The sequence below is a fragment of the Rhamphochromis longiceps genome, linkage group LG23 (genome assembly GCF_057381845.1).
Source record: "Rhamphochromis longiceps isolate RC_006_pf linkage group LG23, R_longiceps_female_GT1.1, whole genome shotgun sequence".
Taxonomy (NCBI): domain Eukaryota; kingdom Metazoa; phylum Chordata; class Actinopteri; order Cichliformes; family Cichlidae; genus Rhamphochromis; species Rhamphochromis longiceps.
The window spans coordinates 9,643,861-9,667,272 of NC_140578.1; the positions used below are offsets into that span (position 1 = coordinate 9,643,861).

Consider the following 23,412-nt stretch of genomic DNA (forward strand, 5'->3'; position numbering starts at 1 on the left):
AAATTACTTATTTAAATTGTATATACACAAACAGAAGCTACTCTTGAGATACATTAATGAGTGAATCAACAGGTTTGTGTCGCAGCGTTAGCTAAATCACTCAGCTGAATTAACATTAAAATGAAACTTTAAGTCTATTTTATAAGGTATGTTTTCGCGGCGCCGTGAAGCTTTAATGAAAGTGTTGAGCTCTGAAGTTTCCTCATTGGACAGGGGGAACTGGCTCCGTCGTACGTATGCAAATCCGCTCCCGAATATGGACACGGGGAATGAAATATGGCGGAGAAGGCGAACATGGAGAAACGAGCACTGAGACAGCCCCGCCGCGCTGATTTTGGAGGGTTGTAGAAAGAAGAAGAGGAAAGTGGATGTACTCCCGGTGGGACTTTTTCCAGCCTCGGTGGAAAGTTTTGTATCTGCGTTTCTTTTCTCCAGCGCGTCCAGGTCGTTTGGTTGTAATGCAGTGAGGAGCGACTTTTTCAGGGGGATAAAAGCAGGGCAGGGGGCTGCAGCCCTCTCACCGTCTCGACGCTATGCCGTGGGTCAGCGGCGGAAAGCGGAGAGAGAGCTCGGAACTGCCGCTGCCCGCGGGCTGGGAGGAAGCCCGGGATTACGATGGCAGAGTGTTTTTCATCGACCACAACACCCGGCAAACTTCATGGATTGACCCCAGAGATAGGTACGCTTAAGGCCCTGGAGTAGTGTTATTACACACACTAACAAAAAGTAATCTTAATACAACGAGACTTCTTTATAAACTGACATAACTCACAGGAGAGCAGGGGCGTTTCCAGGGGGGGTTTAATGGGGTGGCACAGAGGGACCGAGAATGAGACAGGGTTGGCTCACTGGAAAATAATTGTAGAAAAGTAATATAGAAAACATAAACGAACTACGAACCATCCTATTCCTTCAAATAGAAGCTTTTATGTGCAAAATGGCTCTTCACATAAGCCTGAAAATTTCATTCAAAGCTATTTGAAAAAGTTTCACCATCAACATACACTGTTCTTCTTCTTAGTTTTAGTTTCCTAAAGAAACCTACAACTTTGATCACAGAGAATATCGTTCCCCCCCCACATAATACATCCTTAAATTTTCTTTCTTTTTTCTGGTTATTTTTATTTACTACATTTGGCCTTATGTTGAACCCGTCAATTTAAGATTTTGTTTTGATGCACTTGATGATAGTAAGCTGTTCTGTATGCATGTCACCAGTTTAGTTCTTAGTTCTAGACCAGGGGTCCCCAATCTCAGTCCACGAGGGCCGGGGGCCCTGCAGGTTTTAGATCTCACCCTGGGTCAACACACCTGAATCACATGATTAGCTCATTACCAGGCCTCTGGAGAACTTCAAGACATGTTGAGAAGGTAATTTATCCATTTAAATCAGCTGTGATGGATCAAGGACACATCTAAAACCTACAGGGACACCGGCCCTCATGGACTGAGATTGAGGACCCCTGGTCTAGACTAAGACGAAGATTATTAGCACTGTGGGCACCAAAATTTCTTGTGTAGTATCTTGTTGAACTTAAGAGATGAACTTAGGCGTATAAATAAGGAAAAGTCAATGAAATCGCCTCTTCCCCTTCCTATTATTTTTTTTATTTATTTATTTTTTTTATAGGGTGGCACAAAGCAAGAGGGGATTCACGGGAAATCAGAAAATATAATGTAGACCGTAAATGAAAGTAGAAAGCATTGCAGATCCCTGTGCTATAATAGAGTTTATGAGAGTGTGAAAATGGTTTGATGAATAACTGTTTAAAGCGGATGTGGAAACTGTTTCTGTTATTTTCATTTAAGTTTATGGTCGACATATAGCTCAATATGATTTAAAGCAAACTCTAAATTTTTCCTACCTTTAATAAATGTCCTAGTTTTCACATTTAATGAACCAGTTTACAAAAAATATAACTGGATAGAACTGTCTTAAAATATAGGCGAACTAAATAAGTGGGTGAGTCTATCATGTAGATAAACAATAGTATTTTATGCCTGTATTATATTATTCTTGTAAAAATGTCATTATTTTAGTATTTGACTTGGATCTTCAGTCCTCCCTTCAGCTGGCAGTTTTTATTGGGAAACACTAAGCAATAATGTCAGTGCAGTTTCCATATAAAGACACTGAGAGGATTTAAAAGTTTTATCATTAAATATACTTAAAGTACTTATCATCCAGAATCATGATTATTCATTTAATAATTTTTATAACTGTAATATTGTAGCTGGAGATTATTTTAATTACTTTATTACCGATTGATTGATTGATGGATTGATAATACTTTATTCATCCCAAGGGAAATAGTCTGATCTCTCCTATATTATTAGCTGTATATTTTAAAATCAAATTATATTTGTAATATCGTATTTACATATAAAATAGAGTAAGAGTAGAAAGTAGAATAATATAGAAATAAAGTAGAAGTATAAATAATAAATGTACTATATTAGACTATAACACTGGCCCTGTTCATGTTCTTGTAAAATTACCCGCATATCTGGACAATGCCCCTGTTGGAGCAAGGTTGTAATTACTATCAGAGGTTGTGTTTTGGGGATAAGTAAAGTTTAAGTTTGGCACACAGCACTATACACGAGGCTAAAATAAACATGAAGATTAGGTGCCAAAGAAAAATATAAGACGCAGTAAAATAAACAGGTAGTTTTAAAATAAGTAAATAACAATTCAATAAAAGAGTCTTCAACAGAAGACCAGTTTTTGACTGCTTTTTAAAAGAATCCACAGGGGCAGCTTCTTTATTGTGAGGTTGTGGTGAATCATGTGGCCACAGTCGATGATCGTCTGAGGTTTGGGAGCAGCTGTGGGCCTCCACAGCGCCTACAGAAGCTCCCTTACAAACATGATCATGGTCTAATGATCCCGCATGTCGGTTTAAACATGAAATTTGACAGTTTGGACGTAAAATTAGACAGCAGCTCAGCCTTTCTATTGTTGCAGAGGAGTTGTTTTTGTCCAAGTTAACCCTGTCAGCGTGGTCACCTGAGCTATTTATCTGTCCCTTCTTCACTTAGAAGAAAACCTATTGAGTGTGTGTTCGCATGTGTGTCAAACCTCAGTCATCCAGACTCATCAGTAAGCCCTGCAGATTTATGACTTCCAGTGACCTGAAACATTCCTGGCTCACACACCTAATACAGAGCGCCATTGTTATCCAGCTCCCCTTTCCTTTCCACACAAAGACACCTCCTAAAGACCAGTCAGAGAGTGAAGAGCTGCTCTCATGTTTGTCATGTCCAGCCTTCAAAAGATGACAATTTTAGTGTGTGATTTCCATTGCATGGAGATTTCAGCATGGAGATTAGTAGTCGGACATGTGCTTTAAACTCCAACTCCCAGAAATCTTTGTGAAAGTATGTGAGGAATGCTCGCTGGGCCACTGAGAAAGCTGCAAGGATGTGCTTTTTGCGGGGACTGGGATTTTTACCAGCCCAGAAGCAAGCTCAATCAGGCATTCAAAGCAGACTTTGTTGTGAGATTACTGGGAATTACAGCAAGTATTTTAGCTCTGATGTATTATGAGGGGAAAGGCTGAAATTCACAAAAACCGAGCTCAAAGTATGGCGAGTACTAGTGTACATTTTACTCCAGCAGTGGGCTTCTAGTAGCTGCGTGTAATCTAGATAAGGAAAACCTGATTTCCTCGTGAGTTGATTAACCGTTGTTGTTTGCAGCTAATAGCAGTTTCACATATTTTTATAGTCATCAGCATTTGAGGGAGGGCCTTCTTTAGTAAGACTAAAGAATGTTTTCTGTATTTGTTCTGGTGCTACTCCGTGATTTATAGGCTTTCTCATTGGAGGAATGTCTGCTGTCACCACCTGATACTGACTTTCCATTAAATCACATCGCAGCACAAACCTTCTGCTAATGAGCAGCAGATACAAAAAGGTGTCAGCTGTTCTGTCAGGGTTTTAAAAAAGCAGATAAATGAGGCTGTTTGCATGCACGTATGTCAAGAGCAGAGAGATGAATGCAGAGATAAGAGGTTCGTAATTTCTCCTGTCAAGTCTCGGTTTGACAGCTGCTCTGCTGAATTGAAATCAAAGGATGAACGTTACTCATTGGGTGTTGAACCCCTGAGAATCAGCTGATCTGCTCTGTCCAATGACTTTTTTTGTAAAGCCTTGCAAAAGTTTGCTTTCTTACTGTTCATATTTTTGGAGTTACAGGATCTGAGAATACACTGGGCTGGGTTGAAATTTGGTGCTTTTTAGTTTGCATGATTTTTTTTTTTTTTCCTGCATTTTTCCTCCTAACTTTGTAAATACAAGAGACAACTTTTTACTTTTCGATACATTTTTATGACTAAAAAGAATGCTATTTTTAAAGAAGAAATCACCTAAATTAACCCACCTTTATCTATTTGAGGTCCTGTGACAAAAAACAAAGACAAAAAAAATCTGCTGATTCTGAGGGGGTCAGGAGGGAACTTCTTACAGCAGGGTCATTTTGTGACTCATTTGTTTTTATAGGACTTCATCATGAGATCTGGGTTTTACCTGAGGCTGCTAAATGGAAAAAAATATCAGCCAGACACTTAAAAGACAAATCATGTGATGAGATTCTTTGGAGGTGTTGTGGAATTATAAAAATGCAATAAATGTAGTCAGGTGAAGACTGTTTGTGTGTTTAACCCTCAAGCCACCAAGATAATGACCAGAGGCATTCTCCTGCAGTAAATATTTCTACTCTGCTAGGTGCTTACATCGGAGTGTGAGTGTGTGTGTATTAATGATAAAAAGCACGTAGAATGAATAAAATAAAGTGTTGCATGTATGATTGGGTGCGTAGTAAGAGTAGAAAAGCGTTATTTACATACCAGTCGGGGGAGCGGGGTGGAGGTGGAATGCTCTATATTTTGGGAATAATATGATCTGTTTTACAGAAAACACTGGCCTCAGATTTGCAGTTTAACTCCTGGCTCTCAAGAAACAAAAAGTACAGTACAGCAGCTTGTGTGATCTAGTGTGTTGCTCACCAGGTCTGCCTGATGCGCCTTGAGTCTGCTGACTCGCAGAGAGGAGCGTCAGTAGTGGATTATCACTGCTAATCGCTAAAACAGAGGCACCATTGAAGCTGGAACATAATTGTCAGTGATGATCACGATGAGCTGTAATGGGGCGGCGTATCAGCCAGAGGTCGAGTTTGTTCCTGCCGAAGATGGAGACGTTTTGGTTAGATGAGGGTGTGTAGTGACTCATTAGACGGACTTGCCAATGCAGTGCACAGATACCTGAGAAATTGAGGGTTTCTCTGTTTACTTTGGTATAGCAAGTAAATAAGTATAAGGTAATACAGACTCATTTCTTTCAATGTACAGCTCTCAAAAATGAGCCTTTGGTGGGTGACTGTGCACGTTTGGTAGGCGTGTGGTATAAAAATGGCTGTGTTGCCTGACTTTACAGAAGTGCGTGCGTTTTCTTGTTGGCCATTCCATAAACAAAAATGTATTTGAAGCTTGAATAAATTAAACCCATTTACAGAAAACTTAAAAATCACCATCCAAGAATTTTTTTCCCCTTGATGGAAGGCCAAAACCTCAGTGGTTTTTAATATGAAGGAAAATCCCTGAAGAAGAAAATGCTTCATGTGATGATGATGATGATGGTATGAAGACGATGCAGCTGGGTGGGCTGAAGATTTTCAGACTTTTGAAGTGGTATAAGATGACCGGGGACTGATAATTAACTGATATTTCTTGTAAGTCAGCGTAAATATCAACAGAAAAGTTCGAGGTTCCCTAAAACCACCCTGATAAATGCGGATTAATCATAAGGAACCAGGAAAACCCCTGACTTTGCAAGCAGCTGAGACCCCGTCCGAACTGATTGCCTTAATTTCTGATGCTTTTTTTTTTTTTTTTTTTTTTTGGGCTGACGGTGGATACCTCAAGCTGCTTTCGACCAGCTCCTGCAGATAAGCTGAGCAGCTCTGAGGAGCTTTTTTGTTGCTGTGGAATGAACGTTATGTTAGGCATGCCTACACTAATGCCCGGGGGCTCTGCTCGCTCGCGGCCCCAGACAAAGCAGCAGAACAGAGGCAGTTCCCACGTGTCTACCTCCTCCTCTCATCCTGGGCCCTGTAGGCCTCCTTTATTAGCTCTGTTATGCAATGGCCATGGCCGGCCTGCCACTCAGCAAAGGGAGGCCTTTATGCTTGGTCACAAAGCACATCAAATTCAATTATTCTGGAAAGGGTGAGCTGTGTTGCCAGCACCGAAGGGTTATTCACATGCGCTGAACCCCGCTGTTATTTTGCTTCCCCCAGTGTTTTCATTATGATGGCTCTTTTTTGTCTTTCGGTTGCGGGAGGTTGCGAACATGTCATTGCTTGATCTGGTGTCATTTTGCCCGTGTTCTTTTTCATGAGCAGACAATATGTTTGTCTTCAGCTTTCACCTCACTCCTTCTGGAAGCGCAAACACTTTGTCCTTCAGCAGTTAGTGCTGCAGGCGCCTTTGACGTCCAGGTTTCCCAGCTGACTGTCTTGTGGTTTGTTTGTTTTTTTGGGGATGATTTATTGCTACAAAAACAAGAAAAACACTCACTCGTAGCTTAAACCCTGCTTTATGTTGTTCCTCAATATGCTTTTCTCTGGCAGCGTCAGCCATCAGTCAGATGTGTAGGTTGGCAGTGTTTTATGTGTATATTGTGAAGAATGCTACCTAAACAGGACATGCCAGACTCCATGGACCAGCCTTCAGCTCTGGGTGACCATTGTTTTTTTTTTTTTTGTTTTGTTTTTTCTTCCTCTTCCATGCATCTGCACAATTCTTATTCAAAAGTGAAGAAAAATGCTGTTGACAACCTGGACTCTACTGTTTTTCTGTGCTTTTACAACTACAAAAACTACAGTTTCTCTGTTATTATATTTCAACAGATCTTGATGTGCTTCTGGTTGATTTGAGTTATTTTGAAACTATTTATAAAGCTTTCAAAAACATTAATGTTAACAATTAAACATAAGACCCAGGAAACCCCAGCAGAACAGGTAATTCATTTCGAAGCAGCGTCTTTTAGTTTTTTTTAAAGAATGTAAAACGTGTCTATCTGCTTGTTAAGCCTGACATAATTAGCTATTTCCGGGCATAAATGCTCCTTCAGTTCCCAAAAGCAAACAAACACTGAGGCACCTTTGACAGTTAAAAAACAATCCACATTTTTTTCCAGCTCCAATAAAATGATCAGTATGGCTGTTCTCCCAGATGTTACAATAAAATTTAATATCCAGGCATGAAGGAAAGAGAGTTTACAAGACATCTGAAAATCATATATCATGTTCCTGTGCAGCACTGCAGCAACTCTGGACGTAAGCAAAGACTGAAAACTGACTCCAGCAAAGGTTGAAGGGTTAGTGCAGTTGAGCTAGCTGACATTATGATGTTCTACCTGGTGGCTACCTACAAAGCTATCAGTAGGCATATAGTAGTGTAGGCGAAACTGCATCCTGTCTAACAGGATGTTAGTCATTCTTATGACGGTGCATGGTTTGGATTACGCACTATGAAAAAGGCCTGATCCTAAGCCGTGGTGTTCATAGCTGTAGTAAAAGCCTCATTTTAAAGAGAACTTGTAACAAAATGCTTGAGAGGCTGAGAATGATGACTGAACTGTTGTGGGGAAACAAGAAGCAAAGCACTAGAGCAGGTTAAAAAGACGAGAGCCTCATGAAGGCAGCGCTTGGACCCAGAAACGGGGTTATGACATCATCACTATTTTTTCTTAAAAAGATTTATATAAAGCAGTGGTTCCCATTTCAGGACCTGAAAGACTCCACTGATCAGGCTGTTTGAAAACCACTAAATTACAGTCGCTGATGTCATTTCTAAAACCTAAGCAGTGGAAATGCACAGATAAATCAGCCTGATGTTAAATGACACAATAGTTACCCTTGGCAGTGGTCAATAATAATGTGCAACATTAATTTTATGCTTTAGAAGATTTCAGAAGTATTGTAATAAAGAGTCATTATGCTAATTTCCAGCTCAATATTTTTATTATTGAACTCTAATAGAGTTGGTTTCTATAATTCACAGTATATAAATGAAATGATCTTTATTTATCACATACTGTACCTTGGTGCAAGGCCTCCAATTCATCCTCAAGCTGCTTTAGTGCCTCTTTTGAAACCAGTTTTCTTCTGATTGGCTCCCACTTGCAAAGAGAAGGTGGTTGGGCGGGATTTTGTACTCATAACCAGTTCTATGTGCCTGGGATGAACGTATTAGGGATACTATCCTGTCTTTAAGTGATGACGTGATGAATCCTAATTCCAGGCCCAAACTACTCTTCGTTTAATAAGGCTGTTGTGTATTTTAATGCGTTGTATCTTGTTCTATTTAATCTCAACAAGCCCCTGAAAACAGTCAGTGATCACTGTCGGTAGGGCAGGGATATGGCCAAAAATATTTATCACGATATATATTTGGAAATTTGCGATAACGATATAACTGATGATATAATTGACGCGAGACAAAATACTTTACAACTCCACAACTTTATTGGTGCAAAAAAAAAAAAGCCCATCAATGCATTTTCACTGAAACAAGCAGCTGTTTTTTATGTGCATTAAATCTATATAAAAATTTAACAATGCAAATGCAAATTCCTTGCTGACAGTTTAACCAAAAGGCATTTCCAGTGGAAATGGGCTGACATATCCTGAGCATATAATATCCACAAAACTAAAAAAGAGGTAATACACACACAATATGGTAATATTATGTTGAAGCATGTACGTAATAGCAGTACGTATCACTCTACAAGGCTCCCGACTATGGTAGCCGTAATCCTCCGACATAACGATCAAGCGGTGCGGCTTCGTAGCTTATCAAAGTTGTACTAAAACATTTTGAGCGCCGTGTACCACATAAAATCTGCCATGTGCGTATGAAAACAAAGGCACTGTTGCGCATTTTACCCATATTTTATCACGATATTTCATTTTCTTATCATTGCCTAACGTTATACCGGTATTACCGTGAATGGTATGATAAGGCCTAGTGTTCATCTTCCAGCTTCACTGTTTATATTATGCTAACATAGCTGTGTCGCTAGCAATCACGTAGCACATCATTACATGCGAATTATCCAAACTTCAGTAACCCTACAAATGTCACTGCTGTTTACTTTCCTGTCTTCATTTATGTTGGAAGTAGTAGCAGAGCTGTATGTCTTAATTTTTTCAGAAATCCCTCAGTCAGAACATGGTATATTTAGATGGAAACTAGCGAGCTAACTCCCTGCTAACTTCTAACTCCGCTAAGTTTAATAAATTCTGTTTTCATGGATGCCTGGATGTTAAACTTAATTGTTACACCTGGTAAAGCAGCAACGCTGATCATTTTATTAAAGATGAAAAGATTTAGACAGTTTTTAACTCGCAGTGATGCCGCAGTGATCGTGTGACTTTAGGGACCTGCAGCGGAGTTGGGCCCAGGCACAGCTAATGACGTCAGACTTAAAGACGGGATACAGGTCAAAGTATAGAAAGAACTATTTGAAGATCTCTGTTTGGTTCACAGGGATTACTTCAGCATAACTTTATTATTTGAAATTCTTAACCACAACAACAGGATATGTAAAATAGAAAATAGTTGTTCCCCTTAAAATTGTCCATCTATCTTTTATAACATTTTTGCTTCTCTGTCACACTGAGGGGAAAAATACAAAAGCTTAAAAAAACAAACAAAAAAGCCAGTAATTTCACAATTCTGCATCCCTACTAACTACCAGTTAAACAGAGTGTTCATCCAGCTGTATTTAATTGCAGTATTTTGCTATTGTCCTTAGCTAACTACTGTCTTGAGTTTGTGACTACCCCCAAACTCTCAATAATTCATTTAGAGCGTTTTCATTAAGAGAAAATGTGGAGATGCGGTGCTATGTGCTAATTTTGAATTGAAGCTCCAGACCAGATTATGTGTTCAGCCTAAGTTGCCTTCTTCATTTTCCTTTTTAAATACGCCCAACAAAAGCTCCACCTTGCTTCTATCTCGTGTTGTATTGGGAAGATGACAAACAGTTTGCAAGCCAAAAAGAAGTGCTGTTGCCTCAAAAATTCCTTTCTGTGTTAAAAAAGAAATGTGAAAACAACTTGGGGAGGAATGTCATTTATGTCCAGACTGTCAGAGGGGTCTGGTGCAGCGTTTCAGAGTGAGGCCTGAAGCAGCTGGCAGACAGACGGACGCACAGACACCCGGTTCTCCCATTATGTGTTAAATCTTATAGAAATAGGTTTCTATAAGTAGCCTAAGATCCCCGTCTCTGTACACATTTAGACAGCGCCTGAACACATGGACGGGGCTTGTCCGCTGGAGCTGAAAGCTAAAAGACTGTGTAGCAAGTCTTGAAGGGCTTCATTTTTATGAAACGGGGCTTTAGCTCTAATATCACCTTAGCTAAAAATATTGAAGTAGCTCTTTCTAATTACAGCTCTGAATACTACAGTATAAATGAAGATTTGGTAATGCTGTGTTCGTAAGACCTCATCTGTGTAATCTCAAAGTGGTTGCTGGGTGAAATCGGTCTCTTGGCATCTTTCACCAAATGGTCTAGTGACCACCAAGTAGTCAACCTTAACCTAGAAATGGAGTGGTTAAATTCCATTTCTAGGTTAAAGTTGACTAGCTAGGTCCAGAAGAGAGGCACAGAGGAAAGCCAACCTAAGATTCACTTCCTTTAAATTTTCATGGAAATTCTGACCCACTTCCTTTACACAAAAATCAGCCCTTGGTACCTCTAACAGCCTTAGAAACAACAAAGAGATTATTTTTAAATTGCCTTACTGTCCAAAAAAAAAAAAAGTTTAATACACAAACAAAACCTGCGTGATGCACCTTTAAATCAGGGCCCAGCCCAAAGTGATTTACATTTTCCCCTCAGTGTCACATTTGGATGCAATGAATAGTCTTTATCTTTAAATCCATAAGGTTGGAAATTTCACACTGATGCTGAGAGTGGACCAGGTGGTAAAATCGATGTGTTTCTGACAACTCCACTCTCTGGTCTTCTTGCCAGTACCACTGCTACCTTTAGCTGTATTTCTTTTCTTACATTTTCTAGATCTCATCACTTGTTCATCTAATGTCTCTTACTAAACTAGGCGGCATTTCATCAGTCCGTTTTTAACCAAGTAAGAAGAGTCAGCTGAAGTAGTGTCAGAGGCTACATTATATGAAGCTAAAAGCCTGGATTAATGAAGAAATGTCTCTGCGTGGTGTTTTAGGTTTTCTTAAGACGGCAAACACAAAGAAAACCTGGTTATGTTGAACCAGAAGCATAGTCCACCCCTCTGATTAAATGAGCAGTGCTTGTTGTGCAAAGATCTCTCCTCTGGTCAGATTTGTAGACTTCAGCAGTAGGATTGTGGGATCATAAAAGTCTTTCAGTGGCTGATTAAGTGTTTAGTGATTCTGATTTGATTCTTCTGCTGTGGCTGACTGGCTGTTTTATAACATAGCTGCATTTATAGTGAACCAAACAGTGTCAAAAATGCATTATATACGGACTGTTTGGGGCTGTTTGTATTTAAAAAGTTGGCGTAATGAGCTGTATGTTTTTTAATTTATTATGAGCTGTATTATGAACCAAATAAAAGCCGGCAGCAGCAAGAGAGCCTTTGAATTGTTGTTAGCTTCTTGAAAACATGTGGCTGTCAAACCTTAGTGAGCTCATTGTGGTCGAGCTGAAGGATAGTAACCCAGATTCAGGGTATTAAATCCAGCTTCTGAGGTCCCGTAAAGAAATGTGTGAAGGCAGTATTATTTTTAGTGGAATGTGCAGACTTCTTTCTGGAGAATTTTAATTGTTGCAGCTCCGAAACAAAGGCTAAGGAGCTGGTGGTGATGACCCAGCTAGACGTGGTTCGGTGGCCCAGACTCGAGTTTCACATGCCTTTCCCATGCAGCAGGCCGTCGCCGCTACAGATAGAAATATCCTCTGGGACAACCCAGGATGGCACAGATTATTCTAGAATTAGCAAATGTCTTCAACAACTAAATATATTTTGCTGAGAATTTGCGGTGCACGAGCAAGCCCGGCAGCATTTCATTCCTCCACAGCTGAACATGCTTGTCATTCTCGCAGCCTCTATTTTTTTCGGTTTCAGATATGTCTCATTTTCTGTTTCCGCTCAGATTGAAAGAGGATCCTGGAGAATGTTTAATGTTTTAGAATAAACCATTAACCGCCGACAAAGCCTCAACATGCATGCGAGTATTATTTTTTTATTTAAAAATGTTTTCTCAGGTTTATTTCTTGTCTTAATACTTCTTTGGTGTTTCTGGTCATTCTTTGTTTGTTTTCTTTTTCATTTCTGGAAGAAAATGGCTAATTTTGTGACAAGAACTATGTCTACACCAATTATTTTCTATAAAGCCTTTCTCACATATATTGTTCCCCTGAACATTTCTAGACATAAACCAACACAGGTCCAAATGTCCAGTGCAGTCTGACCTTAGATGGTCTTTGAGTTTTGTGTTTTGGCTTCTGCATGCTCCATCCAGACAGTTCTCTCGCCTAAACCACTTTGGGTATTTCCAGTAGCGCGAACACGTCTAAAGTCAGCCTTTTTCTGCTGTTTGCTTCATGTGAGAAAGTGAAAGTATGAACTTTATCCAAACCTGATTCTCCTGATATTTGATTAATACTCATTTATTTGTTTCCAAAACCCGAGGTGATGAATTGAGATTTGTTAGTTTGATTTGTATTAAGATTAAGTCAACACAAAGTTTGGAACTGGAGAACAACCCATGACTCAGAAACTGGAAATGAAGGATTTTTGACAAATTGTTAAAACAATGGCTCCTGTTAGTTTTACTCAAAATATCCACAAAGTAAAGAGCTGATGTCTGCTAAGTTTCATAGAACCAGTCCTTGGTCTACAGGAGTCCTGTTGAGAGAGGATGAGAGGATGTAGTCATCTCAGCTTCGAGATGAGTTGATGTCAGCATTACTGCTCAGAATGGCATTCCTAAAATGCTGATGTTATGCATGTATATCCCTACTGCGTTCACCTTCATAATTAACCTTTTTTGCCGTGCTGACAAACTGGGCTTTATATGTGGCTTTTAATGTGGTGGTTATTAGTCTAATTCATCATTTGGTCATTTTATCCATTATGTACTTCAACCTTATGTTAAAGCTTGAGGAAATTTAAGGGGGTCACTTAGGTTAATATTTATTTTGGGGAGATTTTGGAGTCGTTAAAATAATCGGTTCAGTACTTGTTAAGATATTTCAGTCTGGAACAAATTTGATGGACAGCACAACCCATAGACAGATTTTGCCATCCAGAGAGACACACTGGCTAAAAACTGCCTAAAAGTCCCTGAGAGCACCTGCTGTGTAGGGAGTGTAATCCTGCAGCAGCTCTAAAATAATCCTAATGGAATATGATTATTATGGAAATAAGTGCTTGGGCCTAAAACGGCCAAACAGTATTGGGGTGGGTAAAGCATCCCGTTGGTTGTCTCACACATGCTCTGCATCCTCTGCAGATCTCTGATGTAGTCCATATCAGCGTCCTAGTAAAGTTTGATTGCACTTTTCAGAGCAGTGGAGGTCCTGTGTTCTGCCTCCCGCACCATCATCTAAACCAGTGATTTCCACACATTGTGTGCCATGGCACACAAAGGGGAAAACTGTATTCACATCTGTGCTAAACAGATTCTTGGTCACCAGACATTAGGCTGCCGTCTGGACTTTCCTCAGCTTCAATCTGGGACAAACAGATTAATGTTTGTGATAAATGTTTCACTGCTTCAGTGTGAAACGGGAGCTTTACTGACCTCTTGGAATTCCTCATAAAGTGTTGTTCGGTGTTGTGAACGGTAACTACTAGCTACTGGTGAGGGGAGGGGGCGTGTGGCTGTCAGCCAGAGGAGGCAAAGACGCCACTGCTCGTGTCAGTATTGTTGGAAATGAGCATCTAATCCAATAGTGATAGTAATTTTTAGTATAAGTTAGTATTTGAGTGATTTTTTTTTTTCCCCTTTGGAACAACCGTATTTGGCTACTGTAAAAAGTTGGATTGCATTTATACTTTGCAACAAGCTCTTCTATCATGTTTGTTATCCACTGCTATATCAGCCCATTTAGCACAATCAAGCAAACCATCTCAGACTCTGTTTCAGATCCAGTGGGGGTTTTTTGTTGTTGTTGTTGTTGTTGTTTTTTAAGGTGGGCCAAGTTTTGATCTGAATGGTTTGTTTTCCACGTGTCTGTTTGGCTTGCTTGGTGTCAACATGAACAAGTTTCTTCAGAAAGGCGACTCGCTCCAGCTCATTGCTGCATCCTTCTCGCTGTCCGAGCCTGTTGTGTCACTTTGTAATAATTCCTGTGCGAATGGATTTCCATTTGACAGAAGAAAGGTTGAAACTTTTCCGTTGTATGGGAATGAGTGCATACAGGATACTATCCAAAGTTTGGCGCATTTGTCACAAAAACACGCCGCACACCTTGACTTTCTTCAAGGGGCAACAGCTTGCTTTAGAGCTGTCATCAAATTGGAATTTGATTATATGATTGGATTTTTAAATACTAAAAAACAAACTTATTTTAATGTGCTTTTGGAAGCACTAGTGTGCCTCAGTGTACCACGTGGGAACCACGGGCTTGAACCAAATGGAGCCTTTACAATTGTGAGACTGTCTCATTTTTGTGCCCCGTGTAGGAAACGTCCCGACTTAAATCTCTCACATTTTATTCAGGCACAGCTGTTTCACTGTGTCAACTGAGGCTGACTGTCAGAAAAGGTCATAAAAATTTCTTCTGGTTAAAAGTGGACCAGAAATGCAGACTTACTACACACAGCTAGCTTCAGTTGTCCAGTTTTTCTGGCTGAATCTATACTGTCACATTGGCCGTCTCCTGCTCTGTGCTGCTGTGTGTCCCTCTGCTGCTGCTGTGAGTTTTTTGTGCAGTGGTTACAGACTCTCCCAAGACCAAGACATTACTTGGAAAAACAGAGGCTGCTGTCACAAGACCGTGTAACAAACCAAACATTCAGAAATTCAGATTCAGATCTCTGAGAGGACATGTTTTTCCCTTCTGCCTTTTTTCTTTTTTTCTTAGTCTCCCCAGGGAGGTCAGAGGGCAGTTCAGGACTAACCTCCCTCTGACGTCACATAGCTTCCCGTCCAAAGCCTCTCGTGGTTGTTCTATTTCTATCACCATTTCAAATCACCCAAAATAAAGCAGAACTACTATACATTATTGCTGCTCTTCATATAACCTTGCATTGCTTTTTTACTATAGATTTTTTTGTCTCATTGTTTCTCCTACAGTTCCTTTCTGCACATGAAACCTGACAGCAGCTGTGTTACAGTCAGTGTTTATTTAAGTATTTACAAGTGCAGTTGGTGTCTGTTTACCTTTAACAAACATTTAAAGCAGGAGCAGGTAGGGAGTGTGCTCTTGTTTGCCTTGTCCTGGTGTTTGGCAGCTGGACAGTGCACATAGTTCATCCCTTTAACCCTGCTTCAGCCTGCCTCTGGTAGATTTGAGCAGTTATTTGTGAAGCTGCTGCAGGCCTGTGCACTTTATTTTAGGGGAATATTTGGGTATTAAGTGTGCCAGTGTTTCTAGTTAGGAGAGGCCACTGATGAAGAAAATATGATCAAACAATTCATCTGTGAATCATTTAGTCTAAGTCGAAGTTTGACCTCTTCAGGTGTGGACATTATTAAAACATGAATGGGTCAGCTAGCTGTGGCTCAGGTGTTATAGCTATTGCATTGATTGATCCTTGATTGAAAAGCAAATTAAAAGTGTGTAAAATAAAACGGCATGTGAATATAAATGGTGTAGCTCGTAGACTAGAAAAACACTATCCTACCAATCAAATGCCGGGACAGTGATCTACTCACCTGTAATCCTACATGTAAAGCACATGTTAAAAGGTCAGCAGTTTGAAGGCGTTTCACACCTTCTACCTGTAATAATTTCGTTTACTGGTAATTGCTAATTGGTCAAGTCACAGCTCAAAACTTTGACGAGGAAACTTTTCCTGTCAGCTTCTCTTTCTTCTCACTTTTGTTGTGTTTGGTGTAACACTTGGATTTGTCGTTGTCAGGAAGAAGTTATTCAGGTGCTTCATCAGACAGTATTGTGAACAGTGAACGTGCTTAAGCTGTTTTGCTTGAAAAAAATAATGAATCCATTTGTAAAATACCCAAGGCATCGCAAATATTATAAAACATACATTGCTATCCATGATTGGCCATAGGGCTGAACGATATATCGCATTTGCGATAATATCGCGACATGATCAAGTGCAATTTTCTAACCGCAAAGGCTGCGATTATACTGCGATTATATTATACAATTCATGGGCTGCATCCTCCTGAGGCTGCATTTGTAGACCGATTACGTCACAGCGACGCGCCGAAGGCTGTCCAAATTACTACCATATCCCAGAATTCATAGCGCGGCCCAGCCAAACTCCAGTTTCCAGCAATGGCGGCCGCTACTAAGTTTTAAAATTACTCATACTAATCTTTCTGGGTCACAAAATAAACTTTTAACATATTTTCAGGCGAGAAAGTAGTTGTGTAAACATCAAATATCTGCTCGGTTTATCAAGATATCCCATATTTGCAAAAGTGCTTCGACGTTTTCAGAGGCGTCTGCTACCCACCAGCTCGACAGCTAGCCGGGAGCTCGAGGGTTACTGATGCGGCCGAGAACAGCACAACTCCCGGCACATCATTTTCAGATCACCGCGGAGTTTCGCTGCTCGGGTTAAACGTAATATATAAGTCACTTAGACAACCTAAAAATGTTATTGTTGGGCTTTTTTCAGTGTTTTGTTTGTTCGTGAGTAAATCGGTTTGGCTGAGATTAAAGTTATTAGATTAGATAAAATAAAACTTTATTAATCCCCCGGGTGGGTTCCTCCTTGGTTTTCACACAGCTGACTAAACGTCAAACAGAAAACTTATTAAACAGAAGTATGAGACAGTCGAGAATTTACGCCAGTGTCTGGTTATATTTTAGATAGCAAGAAGCAGACGGCCGAGTTTATTAAACTCCACCGAGACAGCGGTGACGCTAATCAGAACTAGCCTTCTGATTAGCTAATCAGAAGGCTAGACCGTCCAATTTCACGCCTTTAAACTTTAAAGGCGTGTTTGTGTGTGTGTTTATACAATTGCTATTATGTTTGCACTTTATGTGTAATGTTACTGACTGCAGAGATCAGTAAGATGTGTGTATTTTTTATTTATTAGTTTTATTTATTTAATATTATTTTTTAATTGAATGACTGTCTAGTAGTTCACAGATGTCGAAAAACTGAGTGTGGTAAAGCCACTGATTTTTTTTTATGTATATTTCTGCAATCTGCACATTGTACTGACTTTCATTTTAATGTTTACACCAGGGTTCCTTGTCAGCACTTTATGCTCAGATGTTTGTAAGCTAAAAATAAACTATTGTGTATGTTCAAATATACTGTTGTGATTGAAGAAGTTAAATAAAAATGTCAGTCATCAATTCATGCATCACCTCATGTCATCATAACAGAGGTCTGTCTTCCAGGAAAGAACAGTTTAAAATTAATGTAATATAGTATTGGCCATACTATATGATGTATTGCTTGTCTTTGTTTAATAATAACGGCTACCCTGAGGTACCCCTGAGCAAGGTACCGTCCCTACACACTGCTCCCCGGGCGCCTGCTTAGTGGGCTGCCCACTGCTTCACTGAGTGAATGGGTCAAATGCAGAGAAAAAACAAGTAATTTCCCCATGGGGATCAATAAAGTATCCATTATTATTATTATTATTATTATTATTATAATACAGAAGACAAAGACCTTAAAAAATAATCGCATATCGCATCGCAATCGCAATATTGGGGCAAAAAATCGCAATTAGATTATTTTCCATAATCGTTCAGCCCTAATTGGCCATGATCACTCAGCGGTCGATTCTTTGTATTGTCTTAAAGGATCGCATCATAATGTTGACTGAAGCCATTTTCTGGTTCTCAAAGGGGAATATTTGGGTCTTTGTTGGGTCAGTGTTTGTAGAAAGCAGAGGTCAGTTATAAGGAAAAAATGTAATGTCGCACATAATACTTCAGAGGTTCAGCTTCTCTTGTCTCTGTAATATAAAAAAAAAAACATTTATGAAACTGAGGCAAAGAAAATGTTGCCAGTTGCAGTTCTACTAATCTCATTTTGCTTCTTAACTTTCATAGCAATAAACGGTAAATAACCGTCATACACGAGTTAAAGACGATGGCTATGCTGTGATTTTGGCTACATGTACAGTGATTTCAGAAATCAGCTTTATTTCCTCTCACGTTCTGAAGCTTTTCTAATAAACACATCAGGGAGAAAGAGATACTGATGATCCTGCTCCAGGACATCAAGATGTTATGACGAATTATTTTTTCTCTCAAAACCGTTTTCTGGAGGGGAAAAAAAAATTGTCGAAAGGGATTTGAAAATTGGCCAAATCCAGTGTCAAAGCTGCTAATTTAGCAACAGTGAGGTGAGCTGAAGCATGATAATCACTGCTCTCAGTGAGAGGGATGTCAAGCATTGAAAAAACAGAATCCCCAAATCTGAAAACTCGATACCTACTCAGCTGAATATTAGGCTTCCTTAACTAATAATTTATGAACACATGTTTGAACGTTTAATACTGACTTACAACACATGCAGAGCTGCACTTAAGCAGCAGATTAGGGGTTTTATTGAATTAGAGGTAAGCTCCTGTGACCAATCATCAATTAGGATTCAGTACAGCTTTGTTTGTGTTAGAACGCCTTGTTTTTATGTCACTTCAATGAGAGCGAAGGGCTAATTCTGCATTGACTCATCAACTGGCTCTTAATCCGAATGCCAATTCTTTGACCGAAATGAGGTAGTGAGATCTGGTGAAGTGAGTTTGCTCTGAGGAATGCTGTGCAGAATGTCTCAGCGTCTCTCTCCGGGCCATCCCCTCATTGTATGCATACCTCGACAGGATCAGGACTAATGCGCTGTCTGCATTGTAGGGCTGAACGATTATGGAAAATAATCTAATTGCGATTTTTTTGCCCCAATATTGCGATTGCGATGCGATATGCGATTATTTTTTAAGGTCTTTGTCTTCTGTATTATTAAACAAAGACAAGCAATACATCATATAGTATGGCCAATACTATATTACATTAATTTTAAACTGTTCTTTCCTGGAAGACAGACCTCTGTTATGATGACATGAGGTGATGCATGAATTGATGACTGACATTTTTATTTAACTTCTTCAATCACAACAGTATATTTGAACATACACAATAGTTTATTTTTAGCTTACAAACATCTGAGCATAAAGTGCTGACAAGGAACCCTGGTGTAAACATTAAAATGAAAGTCAGTACAAATTGCAGATTGCAGAAATATACATTTCTGCAATCTGGCGTAAATTCTCGACTGTCTCATACTTCTGTTTAATAAGTTTTCTGTTTGACGTTTAGTCAGCTGTGTGAAAACCAAGGAGGAACCCACCCGGGGGATTAATAAAGTTTTATTTTATCTAATCTAATAACTTTAATCTCAGCCAAACCGATTTACTCACGAACAAACAAAACACTGAAAAAAGCCCAACAATAACATTTTTAGGTTGTCTAAGTGACTTATATATTACGTTTAACCCGAGCAGCGAAACTCCGCGGTGATCTGAAAATGATGTGCCGGGAGTTGTGCCGTTCTCGGCCGCATCAGTAACCCTCGAGCTCCCGGCTAGCTGTCGAGCTGGTGGGTAGCAGACGCCCCTGAAAACGTCGAAGCACTTTTGCAAATATGGGATATCTTGATAAACCGAGCAGATATTTGATGTTTACACAACTACTTTCTCGCCTGAAAATATGTTAAAAGTTTATTTTGTGACCCAGAAAGATTAGTATGAGTAATTTTAAAACTTAGTAGCGGCCGCCATTGCTGGAAACTGGAGTTTGGCTGGGCCGCGCTATGAATTCTGGGATATGGTAGTAATTTGGACAGCCTTCGGCGCGTCGCTGTGACGTAATCGGTCTACAAATGCGGCCTCAGGAGGATGCAGCCCATGAATTTGGACATGTCCAGAGTATAATCGCAGCCTTTGCGGTTAGAAAATTGCACTTGATCATGTCGCGATATTATCGCAAATGCGATATATCGTTCAGCCCTACTGCATTGTGAGCATAGTGTGGTGGTTGCTGTTCCTCCTTTTTCCTTTTGTGCTGATTTGATGGAAATTAGCTACTGTATGAACTGCTGTCATCAAACCCGCTGCTCCATGACTCACTGATATGATTTGTTAGGGTAGTAGAGATCATCATGTGTCAGGCTGTCATTTGCCTTGCCCTTGTTCTTTGTGTTTTTTTTTTTTTTTTTTTTGGGGGGTGGCAACAGACTTTACTGGGCTACCTCAAGCTGGCTCCTTTCGATTTTGAGGATCAGCAGCTCTTCTCTGAGCCCCTCCTGCATGAATAAACTCTTCATGCCATCTCTAAAGCCTAGTTTATGGTCACTGTTTTTGCCCTTGTGAATGTTGATGCATTGTAAATATGATGTCACATCCACTGGCATTCACTCTGCTTTGGTGTCATTTTCGCTATTGATTGTTGTTAGGCACACAGGTACGCGTACATGGGTGTACGAGTGGGTCAGCCCTCACCACCGTTTCAATGTTATATTGGTAAAGGAACTCAGAGACTCTCAGATTACAGAGTGGAAGATGCTGCAACAGCTGGAAAAGATGAGGCAACTATGAAAAAACCTCTGATCCCTTTTGATTTCTTCTGCTCTACTCATTTCTGCCACTTGTGATCAGGATCATCTTTCAGCCAATGACAGTAACTCATGGCCATAGCTGAAGGTGGGATTGACAGCTTCAATTTGACATTCGGCTTTCTCTGTTCGCCACAACAGATGCCACTACAGTGCTGCAGTCTGTCAATTTTCCACTTTACTCTGGGGGGGATTGCTGCCTCATAATAGCTCAATCTGGGGCTAGTTTTTTGTAGCAATGTTTGTTATTTAGTGTTCACTTTTAGCCACAGCTAAATTGCATACCTAGTTTTAGATTTAATTTTATTAAATGCAGTTGGTGATAGTCACCTGACTGTGGCATCTTTCCTTCCTGTGTTTCTAATTACCGTTGGGTTCTCTGGTCAGGTCGTGCAGACTCAAGACAGACTTCTCTGTCCTGGACTTTCAGTTTTAGTCCTTGTTCTGCTCTACAGATCCAGTGGAGTGGGGCGAGGACTAGCTGCAGTCCATGGATGTGGAGTTAAACCACAGGATGTAATGATGCGTGAAAGTGTCAGCTGGTTGTTTTGCTCAGGTAGTTACTTGTCACAAATAAAGTACTTTATGTACACACATGCACATACTCACCGCTGCCACAAATAGAATGTAAATTCATAAACATGTGAAGGTCACTGACTCAAAGTCATTATATCTGACTCCAAAGCCTCCTGAAGCTCATGATTCATATTCATTTGTCTAAAATCTGTCAGGGAAGAGAAAGACGTGTTTTTTGGCGGGTAAAACAAATACTGAACATGTCATAAATGTTTTTTAGTAAATATATTTTTAAAGGTGCTATTGACATGTGGCAGTGGGTCATGAGCGATGGTGCAGAGGAGTCACGGACTGTATTGTGCATATGATCTGTTTAAGAATGCTTAAACAGATCATACTGGTATTATGGCATGTAAAGTATGCTCTATGCACTAATTATTAGAGGTGGGAATCACCATACATCCCACGATACGATATTATCACAATACTTAACGCACGATATGATATTATTGCGATTTTTTTTTTAAAATATCTGCGATATTCAGATTCTGTACATAAAGGTTTATCAATATTCATTTTATCTAATATCAAAGCCTCGCACTCAGTCTTTCTCTCATTTCAGTCATTTTTATTGTTGTACTACAGTCTAGCCCAACTTAACTGAATGCAACCATCTGGTACAATTATAGCTATTCTGAACTATGCAATTTATGAAAACTATGCAGCCCATTCAGCAACTGAAGAATTTGAAAGTAAATTAAAACAAAATATAATTTTACATTAAATAAAAAAGTTCTAAACTTAATTAAAATAAAACATGTCTTAAATTAAAATAAGTAAACTGTCATGTTTATTGCTGCCAAAAAAAGTTAAACACATTTGGACAGTGAAGGAATGTCAGGATTCTTGCTCAGAAAAAGGATCAACATGCTCTGAAGTCAGAGCACAAAAACTTTTTTTGTAACAAAATATCGATTTCTGCTGTCCCTGTATCGATACATTATTAGCAAACAAAATATCACGATACTACACAGTATCGATTTTTTCCCCCACCCCTACTAATTATGCAAAATTTTGTATCAAGGTCATAGGTACATTTGTGAAAGATTTAGCTTTTTGACCATGTAGGGTTCACCTGCCTGCTACCACTTATAGTATATCGAGCAACTTTGTTATTTGATTGGTGCATTTCAGGTTATGATGTTTGATGTTTGTTTTTTTTTTTTTATGCCAATTTCTGTGAAATGTATTTTTGCATTTTTGAATTGTGTTGTTTTTCTCGTATTACACGTTCTCAACTGTTTTGGTCATTTAACCACACGAACACATAAAGAATAAATGTTTGCTTTTGTTCATTAGAACTTAACACACCATTTTACTGTATGTACATAATAAATGAGGCAGAAAATGTATTTGTATGAATGTTTAAATGAGAGTAACTAAACAGGATGGGAATGTAGTGAGGTTTATTGATCAGTGTTTTGATATTGAAAAAGAAGTGAGAGTTTGCAGGATACATGTTTTTATTCTGTATATGATCTTCATTGCGGGTTATTGTTTGCACTGAAATATTCTCAATAATTTTCAGGATCACCAAACCGCTGACGTTCGCCGACTGTGTTGGAGATGAGCTGCCTCTCGGGTGGGAGGAAGTTTATGACCAACAAGTGGGAGTTTACTACATTGACCACATTAACAGTGAGTACATTAACTTGGCTTTTGTCCCCTCAGCATAAAAATTAAGCACAAGTAAATGCAACTTGTATTAAAAAGACTTTATTTGACTATAACTTGGCAGAGTGAAAGCCCACTGAATTTTAATACAGTGTACTTATAGTTTGTAGTTTCACATGTCTTTGTGCAATTATTTGTTGACTCCTGTCTTTGTCGTCCTGTCAGAGACCACCCAGATTGAGAACCCGCGGACTCAATGGCGGCAGGAGCAGGAGCACATGCTGAAGGAGTACCTTGTGGTGGCCCAGGAGGCCCTCAAAGCCAAGAAGGAGATATACCTGGTCAAGCAACAGCGACTGGAGCTGGCTCAGCAGGAAATGATGCTCTTCCACGAGCTCTCTGAGGACAATCGCTCCATCACCAGCAGT

The 23,412-nt window shown here is 39.6% G+C and overlaps 1 protein-coding gene across 1 annotated transcript in view; it reads left to right on the forward strand.

Annotated features, from left to right (window-relative positions):
- The first annotated feature begins 240 nt into the window (after positions 1-240).
- Positions 241-23,412, forward strand: part of wwc3 (WWC family member 3) — a 44,217-nt gene continuing 21,045 nt past the window's right edge. The window contains exons 1-3 of the mRNA XM_085397869.1: positions 241-679; positions 22,899-23,008; positions 23,210-23,410. Coding sequence (XP_085253995.1) covers positions 534-679; positions 22,899-23,008; positions 23,210-23,410 — 457 coding nt within the window. The 5' untranslated portion in view covers positions 241-533. The remainder of the gene's footprint in view (positions 680-22,898; positions 23,009-23,209; positions 23,411-23,412) is intronic.